Source organism: Phyllopteryx taeniolatus, chromosome 3 (genome assembly GCF_024500385.1).
Source record: "Phyllopteryx taeniolatus isolate TA_2022b chromosome 3, UOR_Ptae_1.2, whole genome shotgun sequence".
In the NCBI taxonomy this organism is placed as follows: domain Eukaryota; kingdom Metazoa; phylum Chordata; class Actinopteri; order Syngnathiformes; family Syngnathidae; genus Phyllopteryx; species Phyllopteryx taeniolatus.
In genome coordinates, this window is record NC_084504.1 from 8,247,969 (window position 1) to 8,266,470 (window position 18,502).

Here is an 18,502-nt window from a genome sequence, read left to right on the forward strand (position 1 = left end):
TACGGTGCGCCTTATGTATCTGTTAAATACAGAAATAGACCTCGTAACTGAGACTGCATGTTTTAACACGGTGCTCCCTATGGTCGTTAAAATACGGTAATATTTTCCTATAGAATAACAAATATTGAAGCCAGCTAATAAAGCCAGTGAAGCAGAAAATCGGTGCTTCGTGCCTTTATTGTTGCCGCCACCCAGCTCAGCTGTGCAACGAGAGAAGGGAGTTAACCCCTGCGTCTCCCGACCACGGTCGGGTGACTGTAGCAAGAAAGGTTAACACTTCGTATAAAGAAACTAAAATACATTAAAATACAAAAATAAGATGCTGTACTTACCATTATTGCTGACAGTGTGAAAAAAGGAGGCCGAAAAAGGCAAAGATACTCCCGGCGCACAAACACAGACAAGCACTATGCACTAGCTAAGCAGAAACACTACGGTGCTGGGACAAAATGGCGGACGAGGCAGGAGCGTCGTAAAGTCAAAACGTCGTAGGTCGAGTACGTCCTAACTCGAGGACTTCCTGTATTTGGAAGTGGTGACGCAACAGCCTGGAAGAAACTTGGCAAGGTTTCCCTGCTGAGTGGACCGCAACTCGGCGATATGTATTTGTCATTGTTGAAAAGAAAGCCCTTTCTTTATTTTAAGGAGGAGGAGGTAATGTTGCAGCAAAAAAAAAAAAAAAAAAAAAAAAAAACAAGGAATGGGAATATCTCATACTAATTTCCCGGCAGCATTTCGGAGCTTAAATTAGTTTGTGAGTTTTCTACTGTTTGACAACATGCTAATTGCAAACGTGGCATTGTTCCCAGTGTTCGCACTGTCCACTCCCCACCTCGCCAGTGGCGAATTGAAATACGGTGTGGCGATGAGAACATTTCTGATGTTAGCCATGCTGGCTAAGGACCAATTTGGCTGATCAAAATCGCTCGCACCAAAAGCCCTGCTTGTGCGTGCTCATTCTGGCGTGTGAGAACTACATTTCTCTCACGGTTCATTTTCGTTCATAGTCTGGTAACTGCTACAGAGGGGTTTCCCCTCTGTTTCATAAACTGTTTAAATTTGGCACGGAGCGGAGAATCAGGAGAAGCCGCTGCTGTCTGAGCAGACAGGCTCACAGACTTTCAGCCCCAATAGGTCCCTCACAACCAATCGGGAAGAAGGCCCCGATGCTGGGTGAGCCCGTCTCTGTGCATCGGCCGGGCCCCCGCTCAGTGCCAATTTAAGCATATTACTGCGATGTATGTATGAAGTGTAGATGGTCAATGTATCTTGCAATTCACATTAGTTCTTACAGCTTCATCAATGCACAAGCCGCTAATCCCACTTTGGTTTTCATGCCGGCCGGTGAGGTCGCTGGCTCGGCCCAGGGCCGTAGCCAGGCATTTGGGGGCTCAGGGCAAACACAGTCACGCGCTCCCCCCTGGACTTTAGTTCAAATTTGACAAAAGGTGAGTTCTGTAATTTAGGCCACTTTGTCCTGCTTTTGAAATCTTTTGCAATTATCTGACATCTTAAACTAGCCTATTAATATTTACCACCAAACATTTTAAATAATGTTTATCATCAACTAAGAAGTGTGAATTAGAGGAAATATTAATATAATAAATCTAATATATTGAGCTAGATAAATCCCTTGAAATAATAATCCCTTGGATTATTATCTAAAAAGTGAATAATCTCAACATTTGCACTATAATTGATAAGAACATTAATCAACATTTAATGTAGTTTACAATTACAACAGCTTTTATACTCACATCTTGGTGATGAAAAGCAACACTCAAGTCAATCTCCACTTTATTATGTGTTTTAATCTACAGAATAACAAATATTGAAGCCATAATTTTTTAATGATGATGATGATGATTATTATTTTTGTAGCATAATGATTATGTGAGTGCGAATGGTTGGTTGTTTGTATGTGCCCTGCGATTGGCTGGCAACCAGTTCAGGGTGTACCGCGCCTCCTGCCCGATGATAGCTGGGATAGGCTCCAGCATGCCCGCGACCCTAATGAGGAGAAGCGGCTCAGAATTATTTTTGTTCTATTAAATAATATACAGCAATAGTTGTCCTGCGGTAATGTTCTTAACATAATTTTAAAAAGATGGAAATTCAGACAAATTGTTCTGAAAATGAATTTCTAATAACAATAGCTCTCAACGTAACCTGCAAACACAGAAAATGCAAGCACAAAACATGATTGTACCAAATGTATTGCCCTTCCTTTTCTTCTTCTGTGGGGTGTATAGGCAGTTAGCAAGCCAGCTTAATGGTGCACAAGCACCACCAACTGGTATTGTCCCACCACTACAAGGAAACCAATGTGGTGATGGTGGATGGATGTTGTAAAGATTGCTGACGCCATCTAGCGGTAGGGGGGCTGAAGCAAATTTGTATCTCAAATTTGTGTTCGTATCTCAAGACAAAAAAAAATCAGCCAAGTGATGGCTGGTGTCTCGAAAAACCTGCAAGTCAAGGCACTCGTATCTTGAGGCACCACTTCATTAACACTGCTAAAATGGAAACTAATAACAATAATACTAATACTACTAATAATAGCGGTACGGTGGACCACTGGTTAGCATATCTGCCTCACAGTTCTGAGGAGCGGGGTTCAAATCTGGCCTCGCCTGTGTGGAGTTTGCATGTTCTCCCTGTGCCTGTGTGGGTTTTCTCCGGGCACTCTGGTTTCCTCCCACATCCCCAAAACATGCATGGTATGTTAATTGAAGACTCTAAATTGCCCGTAAGTCTGAATGTGAGTGTGAATGGTTGTTTGTTTATATGTGTCCTGCGATTAGCTGGCGACCAGTTCAGGGTGTAACCCGCCAGTTCAGGGTGTACCCCGCCTCTCGCCCGAAGTCAGAAAATGGATGGATAATAATAATAATAATAAAACTAGTTCTTTTTCCACTTGAGGGACAATGAAAAGTGTTACGATTCATGTTTATTATTCTCTTTTCTTGTCTGAAAAGCTTTTTATTTGGCAATTAATATCGTGCAACATCTGCTTTGTTATTTTGTGGTGCTTCCCTTGTGTGTGTGTGTTTTTCTGTATTTGTGTGTAAATGAATGAGTTCTTTGACAACGTGTGAAGCGTATCTGTTCCAAAGATTTCACTCAGCCACAGATGAACGGCGCTCATTGTTGCGCCGATAGAAATTTACGCACATTCAAGCGTGAAACCTACGGAGGCCACAGTAGCATTCCGTTAGTTCACATTCCTAACTTGAATGTCAACCTCTGCCAAGCCTGAGCAATCATAAAAAAATGTCAGCCTAGCTCTTTGGATGGAGGAATAAAGATGTTTGGCCGAACTGTTCGACCCTTTCTAATGTGTTAATATTTTTTCTAATATAAATATATTTTCCCTAATAATTTGTCCAGCGGCGACACGGTGGACGACTGGTTAGAGCGTTAGCCTCACAGTTCTGAGGGCCGGGGTTCAATCCCCGTTCCCACCTGTGTGGAGTTTGCATGTTCTCCCCGTGCCTGCGTGGGTTTTCTCCGGGTACTCCGGTTTCCTCGCACATCCCAAAAACATGCATTAATTGGAGATTCTAAATTGCCAGTAGGTGTGACTGTGAGTGCGAATGTTTGTTTGTTTGTTTGTATGTGCCATGCGATTGGCTGGCAACCAGTTAGGGTTGCTGCCCGATGATAGCTGGGATAGGCTCCAGCACGCCCGCGACCCTAGTGAGGAGAAGCAGTTCAGAATATGGATGGATGAATTTGTCCAGCGGTGGCACGTTGGGCGTCTGGTTAGAGCATCAGCCACACAGCTCTGAGGAGCCGTGGTTCAAATCCCACCCCCGCCTGTGTGGAGTTTGTCTGTTCTCCCCGTGCCTGCGTAGGTTTTCTCCGGGCACTCCGGTTTCCTGTCACATCCCAAAAACATGCATGGTAGGTTAATTGAAGACTCTAAATTGCCCTTTGGTGTGAATGTGTGCGTGAATGGTTGTTGTTTATATGTGCCCTGCGGTTGGTTGGCAGACTCAAAGCTAGTGTGCTAGGAGTGTCTGGCATAGTCCCCTGTCAGAAGGAGTTTCAACTCCTGCCTCTGACAGAACTTGGCCCATGTGCCATGGGTGGCGGGGGACATAGAGACCGAGTGGATTATGTTCTGCGCCTCTATCGTTGAGGCGGCCGACCAGAGTTATGACCGTAAGATGGTCTGTGCCTGTCGTGGCAGCAATCCCCCAAACCCGTTGCTGGACACCAGCGGTGAGGGATGCTGTCAAGCTGAAGAAGGAGTCCTATCGGGCCTTTTTGGCTCGGGACGTTGTGATTCGGTGGGGAGAACAATATGTCAATTCCACAGATACGCCTTCTCATGAGGAAGGAGAGTCTGAGGACTCTGAGGCAGGCTCTCTCCTCTGGGGTTGAGGTCACTGATGTGCTAAAACAGCTCATTGGAAGGTGTGTTCTAACTACAGGGGGCTCACACTCCTCAGCCTCCCTGGTAAGGTCTATTCAAGGGTTCTGGAGAGGATGGTCCGTCAGGAAGTTTAATCTCAGATTCAGGAAGAGCAGTGTGGTTTTCATCCTGGCTGTAGAACAGTGGACCAGCTCTACACCATCAGGTGGGTCCTCGAGCGTGCATTGGAGTTTGCCCAACCACTCTACATGTGCTTTGTGGACTTGGAAAAGGCCTTTGTCTGTGTCCCTCGGGGGTGCTGTGCGGGGTGCTCTGAGAGCCCCTGATACGGGCTGTTGGGTCCCTGTACAACCAGTGCTGCCCTCGTGACCCACGGATACCCATGGATAAACGGAAGAAGATGTTTATTTGTCTAACACTGTATGTGTGTAATAGTTTGCCTCTCTGCTTGTTTGTTTTCAGGGTGCGTGTGTTAGACCTGCGCACGGGCTCGTGCGTGTCTTCGCTGTACGCGCACCATCTGGGCGTGACGTCGGTGCGTATGGACGACTGGAAGGTGGTGAGCGGCGGCGGCGAGGGCCTGGTGTGCGTGTGGGAGATGCGGATGGGAACCAAGCTGTGGGAGATGCACAACAGGTGGGACTCTGACCTCCGCCCTCGTCCACAATTCCCATTGAGAAACATCTTTTGTCTCGTCTTGTGTTATGTATGCGTGCAGACATCCTGTGAGGCACGTGCATTTCGACAGCCGCACGCTGCTGACAGCCAACATCCCCGACGACAAGACGCCACGGGGGGCGTGCATCACTGATGACGACCTCACGGCTCACCGCAGGTAGGACATGCCCACGTGTACGCAAGTCGCAGGTTCACAATTGTTATCTCTGTTCTTTAAATGTTCCTTTAACTGAACCTAAAATGGCTAAAAAAAGCTAAACTAATTTGTAATATTTGTTTCAAATATTTGTGTATTTTTGTCTCAAGGTTTTGTCTACTTTTTTCATTAATGTATTTTCAGGAGTTGTGTTTACTTTTAACATTCCTGAATATTCTGGTCTAATATTTTTTCCCATTTTGTCTCATATTTTTTTTTCTGTATTTTTAAACATATTTTATTTTTCTAAATACTTAGTAACTTTTGGGTCAAACATTTTTCCTGTTTTGTGTAATATTTATTTTTTGGCTAATTAAAAGAAAAAAAAATCTACTACTTTTGGTTTAATGTGTTTCTTTATATGTATAAAATTATTTTTTTCTTAATTTATCTTATATTGAGTTGTTGTCTCCTATTTGTTTACATTTTCAGGTAATATTTTGGTATTTTGTCAGAAAGCATCATGTTCCTTCCTAGTGACCCAAAAAATTTGACATAAATAAAAATTGAAAGCGCCTTTTTTCTTGCCGAATTTATCTTATCATAGAATCAGAATCAGAATCATCTTTATTTGCCAAGTATGTCCAAAAAACACACAAGGAATTTGTCTCCGGTAGTTGGAGCCGCTCTAGTACGACAACAGACAGTCAATTGACAGAGAACACTTTTGAGACATAAAGAAATTGACACAGCTAAAACCAACATAGAACATAGACCGTCAAGCTATTAAAAACAATACAACAATAACAAAGTTAAAGACAATAAAAACAAAGTAGATGCTAAAACAAGGGTACAGTCTCATGCTGTGTGTTGTCAAAGATTGGCTCATGAGGTCATTTTATCCAGTCAGAAGCCCAGAGAAAGTATCTTTTTGTTAATGGCGAGTTACTGATTCTGAATGTGCATCGTTCCCGTCCAGGCACCGAGGAATCATCTGCCACTACGACTTCTCGGAGGAAGCCGGCGCCCCCGACGGGGTCCTCCCCATCTGCCGCTCCGACTACGACCAATCTCACGGCTACAACTACAACATCGCGCTCGCCATGCCCTATGACCGCCTCAGGTGACCACCCGCGCGTGAAACCCAAACTTTTATGATTCCCCTTGGACAAGTTGTCATCGAGTGTATGTGCCCTCAGCTGCCACAATATTAGGGACACCCGCATCCCCATTTACGCAACGGCACATTGGTACTCTCTGGTGTTCATTAGAGGTCAGGTGTTCATTAGAGAGGCCTTAGTAATGTAATTGAACGTTTTAAACACATAATTAAAATAATGTGTTGATATCCAACAAAACCATATTTCTCCACAAATGGTTATTTTTATTCAAAACGCAAATTTTTGTTGTTGTTTATTAAATAATTATTTTTGTTTGTTGTCTTTATTTGTATCAAAAAAAGAAAAAAAATCTGTTGATAAATTCACACAATTATGGAAAGAAAGTTCAAATGTATTTTTGCAAATTACATTTGTTTGGATCTTGAAATTATTTATATCCAATATATATTTTTGTTCAATTTGTTTTAATGCAAATAAAGTGGATGATAACTCCTCAAATTATTCGTGAAAATAAGATGTCATCCAGTCAATCTAGTAATCAATTTTTACAATTATGTACTGTCTTACAAAAGTACCAAAGAAGATATTCTATTCCATTGATGCAGTGTCCCTGAACCCACCCCGTGCACAGAGGCTGCTGCGATGTGCCTGCTGTATGTAAACCTGAATGGTGGCCGCACTGAATCGGTTTCCAAATATGCTGTTGATCCCCCGACATATGAAATCTCGAATATAGTGTTCAGGTGGGTTTTGTACTCGAAGTCCCTAACAAAACCTGGCACTCTCGAATGAAAATGAACTTTTGTTCAAAAGTTGCTCACAGACGCCAGAATGAGCTCGTTCTCAGCAACATTCATCAGGCAGAAATGAACCAAGTTCAATTCAAGTTCGGCCAAATTATGAATTACTTCATGAACTTTCTTTCAGTGAACTCGTTCAGGTACAACATTGCGATCTGGTGTGATTTAAAAGTTTAAATAAGAGAATTGCCTCCTTAAAAATGAATGGATAAATTTAAATTAAATTTAGATATTTCAAAGGGTGTGGGGGGGGGGGGGAGGGGGTAATGACCTACACATTATGATGTTCTTTCCCACAAAATATGAAGATGAAATATGAGTAAAATATAAATGATTAAATATGTTAATTTTCACAATAAAATGTAATTAACTTAAAACTTAATAAATAATTGTGAGCTTATAATGTACTATTATTTATTGTTATGTATTTTAGAGTATGAGGTGATCAAGCGGTGGCTTTCCCGCAGCGCATGGTGGTGGTGTCCACGTCCAAAAAGCGGATGTGCATCCGCGACTCCATCTCCAGACCTTTTAGAATCTGCACGCCAACAATAAATGAGTAAATACATTTAAAAGATAGCATTAATCAGTAGTCGTAATCCAAACCTGTTCAAAATGCTCAAAGGTAATCCCCTCGTAGAATTCGTCCGGTGCCTGAGAGGTGAAAAAATATTGCTATTTGAGTTGTGCATGTCACGCCGTTGTCATTAGCGTGTTGGGGAGTAACTAATTACATGTAACAAGATTATGTAATTGTACTCCATTGCATTACTGGGATACATTTTAAATAAATTATGTATTTACATTTATCATGTTTTGTTATCACTTACTTAGTTGTGTAAAGAAGAAATATGTGGTTAATTCCAAAATAATGATCTATGGTTTTAATCCACTTTTCTTTTCAAAGAAAATTCCATTGATGCATTCATTCAAAATTAAGAAAAGTAATCAAAATGGAATCAAATGCTATTAGTGATATTACTTTGAGAAAGTAATGGAAATAGTTACACTAGCTATTACATTTTCAACAGGGTAATTTGTAATCCTAAGTAACTACATTTCCAAAGTAATCTTCCCAACACTTGTCATTAGCGTGTGTGTCACGTGTTGTGAGAATGTGCACTGACAGGCGTGTGGTTACCATGTGCGGCACGTTGATGCTGGCCACTTCCAACATGGCCGCGTCGGCGATGGCCTTGGCCGCCTCGTGCCCGATGGCACCGCTTTTGGACAGCAGCTCCTCCACCACCTCAACGCCGGAAGAAAAAAATAAAATAAAATATATATATAGTTTTGTTGTGGCCTGATGGTAACCCCTTTGATTGATTAGATTTATAATCAAGTTAAATATGTATGATAGAATTTGAACACTGCGATTGGCTGGCGACCAGTTCAGGGTGTACCCCGCCTCTCGCCCGAATATAGCTGGGATAGGCTCCAGCACGCCCGCGACCCGCGTGAGGGGAAGCGGTACGGAAAATGGATGGATGGATAGAATTTTAACATAATTATGGAAAATTCTGTTCAATTTTGATTGCATGTTGTCATTAGGTGAAAGTCTATGTGCTCATGTCAGTTTTCAAATGTGTCAATAAGTGAAATTTATTTTATTCAAATGACTAAATCAATATGTAAATTATTTGCATCTTTATTTATTCCCCAGTGATTTTTTTAAGATTTAATTTTGTAAATGTACTTCATTTGTTAATGTGATTATTTTGCTCAATTGATTAAATATGATAAAAAAATAAACAATTTATATTTTTTTATTCAAATGTAATTACTTTAAACCCATAAATGTTTCTTATTTTTGTTTCACAATTTAGCTTTGTTTTACATCATTTGAATAATTTATACTGTTGTTATTTAAAGTATTAATTATATACTGATCATAACATTAAAAACAAAAATAAATGAAAATAATTTTTTTACTTTGTAATTCCCATAGATTTCTTTCAATTTTATAAATTACCTTTATTTCAGTTCATAATCAATGGTTTATATTTGATCGCATTAAAATGTTTTTGTGATTTTATTTATTTATTTATATGCCATTCAATTATTTTTCCATTTCTTTTATTTTGTTAATAATTTAACGAGTTTACATTACTTGATTGATTTGATTCCACGTTTTCTTTGTAATTTTAATGTAATAATTTCACTTCATTTGACACGATTTGATATCACTCGAGCTATTCCATTATTGCAGCGATGGACAAAGCTATTAGGACGGCTACAGCAACTGAAAGCAACGCAATCCAACATGAACCCACGCAAAATCCCGTTACCTTCTTGTACTCAGCCAGCGTGATGGTGCCGTCACTGTCCGTGTCGTGCATGTTGAACAAAACTGCAAATGGAAAGTTTTCATCATCATCACTCATCAACCTCACTAAACAAAACAAATCTCAAGAGCCATAATAAGATTTAGCAGAGAACAACTACTAAGTAAAGATTTACTATTATTATTTATACATTATATGCGTGTGTGTGTAATAAATAATATAGAATTGAGGTAAAATATTTCATAAAGTAAATGAATGGCGTTTAAAAAATGTTTTTTTTTTTAGTACGACTAAATGGGGTTCAAATAATGGAGTTGAAATACATATAATTAAAGAATTATGACTTAATGTTTTAGCATAGTTATTATAGTTAACGAAAATTAACAAAATAAAATTAAAATTGAAAAACATTTGTCAAAATAAAAATTAACGATAATGAAAAATCCCAAACTTATAAACCTGGTTTACAATATTAGCATTTTTCTTTAAACAATAGTAAACATCCATCCATCCATCCATCCATTTTCAACACCGCTTATCCTTGTTAGGGTTGCGGGACGCTGGAGCCTATCCCAGCTGACTTCGGGCGAAAGGCGGACTACACCCTGAACTGGTCGCCAGTCAGTCGCAGGGTTACATATAGACACGGACAACCATTCACACTCACATTCACACTGAGTGAGTGGGAACTGAACCCACGCTGCATGCACCAAAGTCAGGCGAGTGTACCACTACACCATCAGTGACATCAATAGTAAACAAATGGATCTTAAATAATTATATAAAGTCCAAGTACTGGATGGCGCATGCGATACTTTGTGTTTGTTGTAACTTTGCACTCATGTCCTGCAGTTAATTTAGTCATGCGGCGGCGTTAAAGCGGAATCGGCACCGGAATTTGGGTCAAATGTCTTGCCGGCCCGCGTCTATTCTTGAGATCAGGCACGCGGCAAGCCGCAGCAAAGGCTCACAGCGCAGCTTTCGCTTCCTGATGGCCTGGCGCTCCTCCTCGCTGCTCTTGTGCTCGGGCGGCCGGAAGTGACTCATGACCATCAGGAACTGCTCCAAGCTGATCTCCTCCACGGAGCCGACCGCCGCATCCTCCTGCTGCTGGTTTCTGCGAGTGTGGAGGCACACCGTGGGCAATAAGAAATCAACAAATCCAAAGATTCCCTGCAGAAAACGCAGAAATCTACAATTTAACTTTTTTGGGGGGTGGGAGGGAGTGCGCTAACCTTGTCCGGATTTTTTACACGCTATAATAAGGTTAAAAAGAAGCAGTTCCTCTACAAAAAATTAATCTAACTCAAAATTATACAATTTCACTATTTTTGTAGGTAAGAGTGGGAGCGCCTGTGTTAAATATGAATATTTCCTCTATCATAACCTTTGCACCGGAATTGTGCAATTTAACTTTTTTTTTTTAAGGGGGTGGGGGGTGTTGGAGGGCGTGCGCCAAATGTGTCTGGATTTTTTTGCATCGAAATATTATTATCCCAGCTATCTTTGGGCGAGAGGCAGGGTACACCCTGAACTGGTCGCCAGCCAATCGCACAGCACATATAAACAAACAACCATTTGCACTCACATTCACACCTACGGGCAAGTTAGAGTCTTCAATCAACCTACTCTGCATGCTTTTGGGATGTGGGAGGAAACCGGAGTACCCGGAGAAAACCCGCACAGGGAGAACATGCAAACTCCACACAGGCGGGGCAGGGATTTGTACCCCTGTCCTCAGAACTGTGAGGCGGATGTGCTAACCAGTCGACCACCGTGCTGCTATTATTAGTAGTATTAGTATTATTATTATTAGTTTCCATTTTAGCAGTGTTAATGCAGTGGTGCCTCAAGATACGAGTGCCTTGACTTGCGAGTTTTTCGAGACACCAGCCTTCACTTGGCTGATTTTTTTTGTTTTGAGATACGAGCACAAATTTGAGATACAAACTAAATATATTGAATATGAACATAACCTCTTAAGAAATGAACTTTTTATTCAAAATTGTACAATTTTACAATTTTTGTAGGTGAGAGGTGGTGTACCAATTGTGTGCGGATTTTTTTATTCCCCACAAGATATAAAGATTAGATGTGAACATTCCCTCTACAAAAATGAAATATTAACTCAAAAGTCTTTTTTTTTAAGGTGAGAGGGGTGCCCCAACTGTGTCATGATTTTTTTCCATCTAAAAATGATTTGTTTCATAAATAAAAAAGTGAAATTCATACATTCCCTTTATAAAATTTTACTTTTAACAAAATAACAAACAATATGACTTCTTTTTTGGGTGGGGGGGGGTGTGCCAACCGTGCCCGCATTTTTTTTAGGATGATCTCCCCCACCCCCAAGCATCTGTGTAAACATTACCTATTTTTTGATTATTTGGAATGGCAGTAGGGCGCTAACAATGTCAGGATTCCCCCCCACAAAAAAAGAGGGTTAAAAAAATTACTTTTGATTTAAAATTGTACAATTGTACATTTTTTAAGGAAGTGAGAGGGGTGAAGCAACTTTGCAGGACTTTCACCGCCCCTCCCAACACACACACAAAAGAAGCTTACATATGAACATTCCCTCAACGAAAATGAACTTTCAACTCTAAATTGTACAATTTTCCTTTTTTTTTTTAAGTCAGAGGTGGTGTGCCAACTCTGATATTTTCCCCCACAAATGTGATTATTTTTCACAAAATATAAAGGTTGTATATTACCATTCCAAAACATTTGGACTCTTTTCAAGGTAAGAGCGTGTGCACTAACTGGATGAACAAAATAAAAAAGCTCCACTATGAGTATTCCCTATGTAAACATGTAACTTTTAATATGAAAATGTATACTTTCCCTTTTTTTAGGGTGAGAGGAGGTGCACCAACTCTGTTTGGATTAGTTCTACCCAAAGTGATATTTCCCCCCCCTCACAAAAGACGGTTACATGTGAGCATTCATTTTATAAAAATGTTCCTTTTAATTTGAAAGTGTACAATTTGACCTTTTTTTGCAGGTGTAATGGGGTGCACAAACTTTGTCTGTATTTTTTTCTCCCTAAATTACTTTCTGTTCCCCACAAATAAATATCAGCAAATATAAAATAAATATGAACATTACACAATGTATATGTAAATATTTTCTTCGTACCATTTTGATTTGTACTCAAAAGCAAACAATTTGACTTTTTATTAGGGTGCGCGCCAACTTAGTCGGGATTTCCCCCCAACAAAGTCAAGTTAAATATAAATAATTTTGAAAAAAAAAAAAGATTTACTATACCAGACAGCACCTACACTTTCACTCTGGCGCGCCCGTTGGTGTGCACCACAGTTTGGACTGGCCAGAAAGTCGCAGGGAAGATGTTTGTGGCAATAAATTCTCCACAGGCGTCTTGTGAACGTCCTTTGATCCCGGCCGAACAATTTTTATGACCTTTTATTGCTGAGCTTTTAAAGGATGTTTGTGCTGAATGTGTATAAAAGTCCAACCCGTCTTGTGCTTCGCTGCTTGACTTCACCATGCTGAACTAAGCTCAGCCAAATAATAGAAAAGTTTTTGAAATAAGTTCTTGTTACTGGGAAGGAGCTCACGCTTGTCAAATAGTGATAGCGTGTTTAGCTTTCCGCCTCTGTCACGTGGGAATGTTGGTTGCGTAATTGCGATAATAAATATTAGTGACACGTGGTACACTTCGTGTTTTTCGAAATGCTAGCAGGTCAGAGTGACCGCGCGACTAACGACAGCGTGATTGACATTGCGTGACAACAGCTTCAGCTTTCCAAATAGTGAGCCCAGCTACCATCATGACTCATTTTTAGTCGTCATGTTTATTTCGTTTATTCTCTATTAAATAGTTTTTTAAAATTTATTTGAACTAATCAGTAAATGAAAAACATGAAAAGTTAAATATATAATAAATATCTAAAGTCAAACGAAATGACAATAGAATAAATATTTTATACTGTCATGTTTTTGTATTTATAAAAATGCATTAAAAACTTTGAATTCATTGTATGTATTATGATATTGTTGAATATAAATTAAAATAATGCAAAGCGTGAAATATGTTATTCTTATTATTATACCAACTTCATTATTTTATTACCATTATTTGTAAAAATATTAATCAATGTAATGGGTATAACAAAATAAAAATAGAAGAGCTAAAAATATGTTTTTAACACTCTATTATACAGTTGTTATTCTGTTTTTTAAAACATTAAGAATATCAAAATTATCATTAAATTATATTTATAACATTATTTTAAAGACATTATACAGAATAATTTAAAACATTGAATATATAATTATTACTACTGTACCAAATATGGTCATAATGAATTAAATAAATACAATATATCACTGTAGTCAATAAAATAAAATATTAAAATAACAGTTATACATCTATTATACAGTTATATTTTTATTTTATTTAAAAATCTCTAATAATTATGAATTGTTTATTTTATCCATTATTCTCTTATTTGTTCGTTGCACCAAATATGATCATTATTTTAAAAAGTAGGAATATGATTTTATGTGTTTACTTAATAAACAGTACATAATAAATGATAAAAATAATTATGACGATAATTAAAAATAATTTTAGAGATAATTGATAAAAATTGATAACATTGATAAAAATAATAACATAAAATATACAATAAGGAAAAACGAAAAAAATCTATTTACTTTTAACATTTCATCGACTAAACAACATCAATAATAATAGTAATAATAAGAATGATTTTCATAATGGACATTATTTGCTAACCTTTTGTCAAAGAAGGCATCGATGATTTGCTTCTTAATGGGATTGTTGGCAAGTGCTGGAATGCTGTCCAAATTTGCTCTGCTGCAGTGCGACACGCACACACACACACACACACACACACACACAGGTCATTGTTGGTTTTGATTTGACAATTTCCACCATTTGTCATTGAATCACACACAAAAGGGACAAAATTTAAGAAACCTTGGCAGAGGTCCGGATTGAGTGAGATACAAGTCTTTGGAATTGATTGATTATTTTTTCTTTTTTTCTTTTGCGCTGGGGTGTGTATTGATTGCAAAGAGCAGGAGGAAAGGTTTTGCGTGACATTCACCAAGTTTCTTCAGTGTTTGCAAACTGGTGATAGGGAGAATTTAGTAGGATTTTGTACCCCCCAAAAATTTGTTATTATTATTTTTTTAATAGGGCGTAAATGTAAGAGAAATTATCTATTCCTGGGTCCACTCGCTCTTTTTTAAATGCGTTTCCTAAAAAGCCAAAGAAAAAGGCCCCCAAAACACTGATACGATCCTTGAGGCGGTTCGAACTCAGAGGATTTGTGCAAATTTAGGCCGTAATTTTACTTGGGGGGGATGGTGAGTGAAACATTCATCTTTTTAATGCTCGCTGAACTGAGTTTTTGATGTTTGAACACAGAGGTTTTGTACAACCTTTGTACATGAAAAAAATTGTGGTTGAGTTCTGACTTCTACAACATAAAAAACACAAAAAGACAAAGAAAAAGCAAAAAATGTGCGTTAAGTAGTTAACCCAGTATTGCGAGCTGAACTATGCTTTTTATCGTGAAAAAAGCCAATTTATTTCCCAATTGTACAACATAAAAGACAAAAAAAAGACAAAGAAAAATAAAAACATTTGCCTAATCTTAATCCTTTAATAGTTGCTGAATTGAGCTCTCAACATTTGAACTTGAAAGTTTTTTACAACTTTATTGTACATGAAAAAAGATTTATTTGAGTTCTGACCTGTAGACCATAGAAGACACAAAAACTATGCTTTTCCACCAAAGAGAAATGTGAATGATTTCCAAATTTTACAATGTAACATTTTCTTCATGTTAATCCTTTGATCCTCGCTGAACTGACGAGTCACGTGACATCACACAGGATGTTTGAACTTGGATGTTTTACATGGCTTTAGAAGTGTTATTTTACTATCATTGAGCTAGCTCTACTGGGCTATCTTTTCAATGTAAAACTCCTTTTCAAAATAAGAGCCTGCTTGACGTTTTACCTCATCGTCTCCTCGTTTCCGCTCAGTTGTCGGAACCTTTTGTGGAGATTTTTTATCTGCTCCGTGGAAACTGCGACACATGCACACACAAACACAAAAGTGGGTCACAAAGTGAGACGTTAGTTGCATAAATGTCCATTTAAAAAAAGAAATAAAAAAGACGATAAGGCACGAGCAATAAGGAAGTGACCCACTAAAAAGTTCAGTCTCTTGAAGCACACAAACACTCACCACACACAATATTAGGTAAAGCTGACAATCTAATACCAATTTTATACACTTTTTCATGTTTTCCTTAATCAAATGAATGCAATAAAAATATTTTTTTAAATACTGTACAATACATTTGATCTCAAAGTAAAAAAAAAACTTTTAAAAATAAAAGGATAGTCACAAAAATACCATATATGGTTGTTTTCTTGTTTATTGCCTTAAAATTCATTTAAAAATACTTTTTAAAATCTGCAATTTAATATTTTTTTACAAGATAGCTAACGCGATGTTTAACTATTTCATTGTAAACAAATAATATGCTTATTTTTAACTTTTATTGAAATCTGCACATTAACTTAATCAATAAATCAATGATTCAAATGACAATTTAATTTAACTTAAAAAACACAAAAGACTTTGAAGAACATGCATTATAAAATATTTGAGTGTAAAAATATTTAGAATAAAAAATTGTAGTTACAAAAGATCCATCCCTCCATTTTCTGAGCCACTTCTCCTTACTAGGGTCGCGGGAGTGCTGGAGCCTATCCCAGCTATCATCGGGCAGGAGGCGGGGTACACCCTGAACTGGTTGCCAGCCAATCGCAGGCCACATATAAACAAACAAACATTCGCACTCACATGCACACCTACGGGCAATTTAGAGTTGTCAGTTAATGCATGTTTTTGGGATGTGGGAGGAAACCGGAGTGTCCGGTGAAAACCCACGCAGGCACGGGGAGAACATGCACACCTACGGGGAATTTAGAGTCTTCAATTAACCTACCGTGCATGTTTTTGGGACGTGGGAGTAAAATAAATCTAATTAAAAAGTGTCTTTAATAAGATAATAATTTGAATTGACACTATCATACAATTCATAATTGAATGTTTATTTTTGTTGTTGTGTTTTTAAAATGGAATAGACCTTTTTAATAAAACACAGATGTTTTAATTTAAAAAAGTTTAAAAAATTAATTTTGAGTTTTAAAAATCTGCCTTGACACATATTCATGTAACAAAAATGGGTGAAAATATACGAGAAAGAGTCATGCAACCTACAATTAATCAATTTGAATTAAAGTACTGAAAAATACTCCACAAAGTTAATAAAATTTAAAATGAAAATAGAAAATAAATCACTTAAAATTCATAGAATTGTTAAATTGATCAGACAGATCATGAAAAAAAAATACAAATTAATAAATCCAAAAAGTATGTGCCACTTCACACCTCAATTTCCTTGAATAAATCATTCATTATTGCTGTAAAAGCATATTTTGGAAAAATAAATCTGTACTGGAACACATCACCCAATGAAGTGAGTGAACTCAATTGGATAGCTTTCGTTTCACTTGACTGTCGAAAGAGAAAACAATTCTGCTTCTTCAGCAAGAAAATCTGCACACTAGTGAGACTATAATAAAAGTGTCAATTCAAAATCAAAGCACTCCTAACTGAAGTCTCGCCTTACATCCGGTCTTGTGTGCGAGCTCCTCATAGCGCTGCTGGCGCTCGGGACGCGCCTGCCAGGATCCCATGGCCGCTCCTGCACAATCTTGACTTTGTGTGGCCAAATCAAGTCAGCTCGCCCGCAAAGTGTGACCACGACTGGCTGGGATGCTTGGAGGAACCTCGCTCGCTCTCCTCCCTCTCTTGCCAGGTCCCTCCCCTGAGTCTCCTCCCTCCTTCAGGGTCCTAAATCCATTTTGCTAATCTTGCTATGACAAGTTTATGGACAAGTTGACTCTTTGTCTTCCTGACTCGTAGTGCGCCTGCACAAAGAAAATACGTACACTGCCTTACAGGCGATATACAGAGTCAGCCCTAAAAAAACTTAGACATACACATTAGGAAAAGGAAAACTTGCATAAATATTTTAATACTGAATTTATCCAACCGTCATGAGAACAATACAAGTTACCTTTGGTCTCTATAATTACAAGAGGTGCTCAAAGTGGTGGCCATAAGCTTCCAGACATTTACTGTGTATGTATGGCGGAACTTCTCCTTGGGTAACGTTCGCCAGAGTGCTCAATGGGATTGTTGCACATGCATTTTCTATTTCTCGTCTAAGGGTCACCAATGTTGTCAGTTCCTTGCAATACACAACATCCTTTAGGGTCCCCCATAGGTAAAGTCTGCAGGCGTTAAATCAGGAGAACGTGCAGGGAACTCCTTGCAAATTCTCCTCCACCCTCTCGGTGGTAATGTGACGGTGCACCATCTTGTTGAAAGAAAAAAAAAATCATCATTTCGATAGTTTATTTATGGCAGGTAAGATAGATGTGCGTAGCATGTCTAGGTACACTTGACCAGTAATAGTAATGTTGAAAAAAATAGACTTACAGTACATGTCTGAAAGCTCATGGCCGCCACTGAGCACCTCTTGTAATTGTAGAGGCCAAAGGTAAACTTGTATTCATCTCCTGATGTCTGAATACATTTGGTATTAGAATATTTATATTGATAAGTTTTCCTGATGTGTGTTTACATTTTTTGGCTGACTCAAGTACACAGCTTGAACCAGGGCTAAGTGCCCAATTCTGATTTTTGTTTTTGTTAAATCTGATCTATCGTATCATCATAACTAAAGGAGGAACTTTTCCGTCTTATCAGTTATATGTCTGTCTTGTAAATGTACACATGAATACATCATACAAGTTGTGGCAGTGCATAAAAAAGAAAAAACAAGTGTTCCACCAAGCCAAACTTTTTTGAACTGAAGCTGTTGACTGACATTTTGCAATATTCAGACTCTTAAAATATTTCTACAGAAGGTATTCATGTTCACAGAACTGTATTCTCGCTAGTTCAAATATGCTACAGAATTTTATATGAAGTAGGCGTCCTTTGCTCCTGACACTCG

General features: G+C 38.4%; 2 protein-coding genes across 5 annotated transcripts in view; one reads left to right on the forward strand and one right to left on the reverse strand.

Moving 5' to 3' along the window:
* Window positions 1–6,817, forward strand: part of fbxw8 (F-box and WD repeat domain containing 8) — a 29,711-nt gene extending 22,894 nt beyond the window's left edge. The window contains exons 9-11 of the mRNA XM_061766812.1: window positions 4,844–5,017; window positions 5,100–5,216; window positions 6,175–6,817. Coding sequence (XP_061622796.1) covers window positions 4,844–5,017; window positions 5,100–5,216; window positions 6,175–6,322 — 439 coding nt within the window. The 3' untranslated portion in view covers window positions 6,323–6,817. The remainder of the gene's footprint in view (window positions 1–4,843; window positions 5,018–5,099; window positions 5,217–6,174) is intronic.
* Window positions 6,818–7,355: 538 nt separating this feature from the next.
* Window positions 7,356–17,267, reverse strand: tesca (tescalcin a). 4 transcript variants are annotated; one of them, XM_061766845.1, is made up of 8 exons: window positions 17,108–17,267; window positions 15,421–15,490; window positions 14,167–14,247; window positions 10,373–10,518; window positions 9,405–9,466; window positions 8,258–8,365; window positions 7,723–7,770; window positions 7,356–7,654 (listed from the first exon to the last, which is right to left on the reverse strand). In XM_061766845.1, the coding sequence occupies exons 1-8, from the start codon at window positions 17,172–17,174 to the stop codon at window positions 7,562–7,564; spliced, it is 675 nt and encodes a 224-aa protein (XP_061622829.1). In that variant the 5' UTR covers window positions 17,175–17,267; the 3' UTR covers window positions 7,356–7,561. The 4 variants fall into 4 exon arrangements, with proteins under 4 accessions (XP_061622829.1, XP_061622832.1, XP_061622830.1 ...); XM_061766848.1 differs by having other exon boundaries at window positions 8,244–8,365; XM_061766846.1 differs by lacking the exon at window positions 17,108–17,267 and adding an exon at window positions 16,115–16,186.
* Between the last annotated feature and the right edge of the window lie 1,235 nt (window positions 17,268–18,502).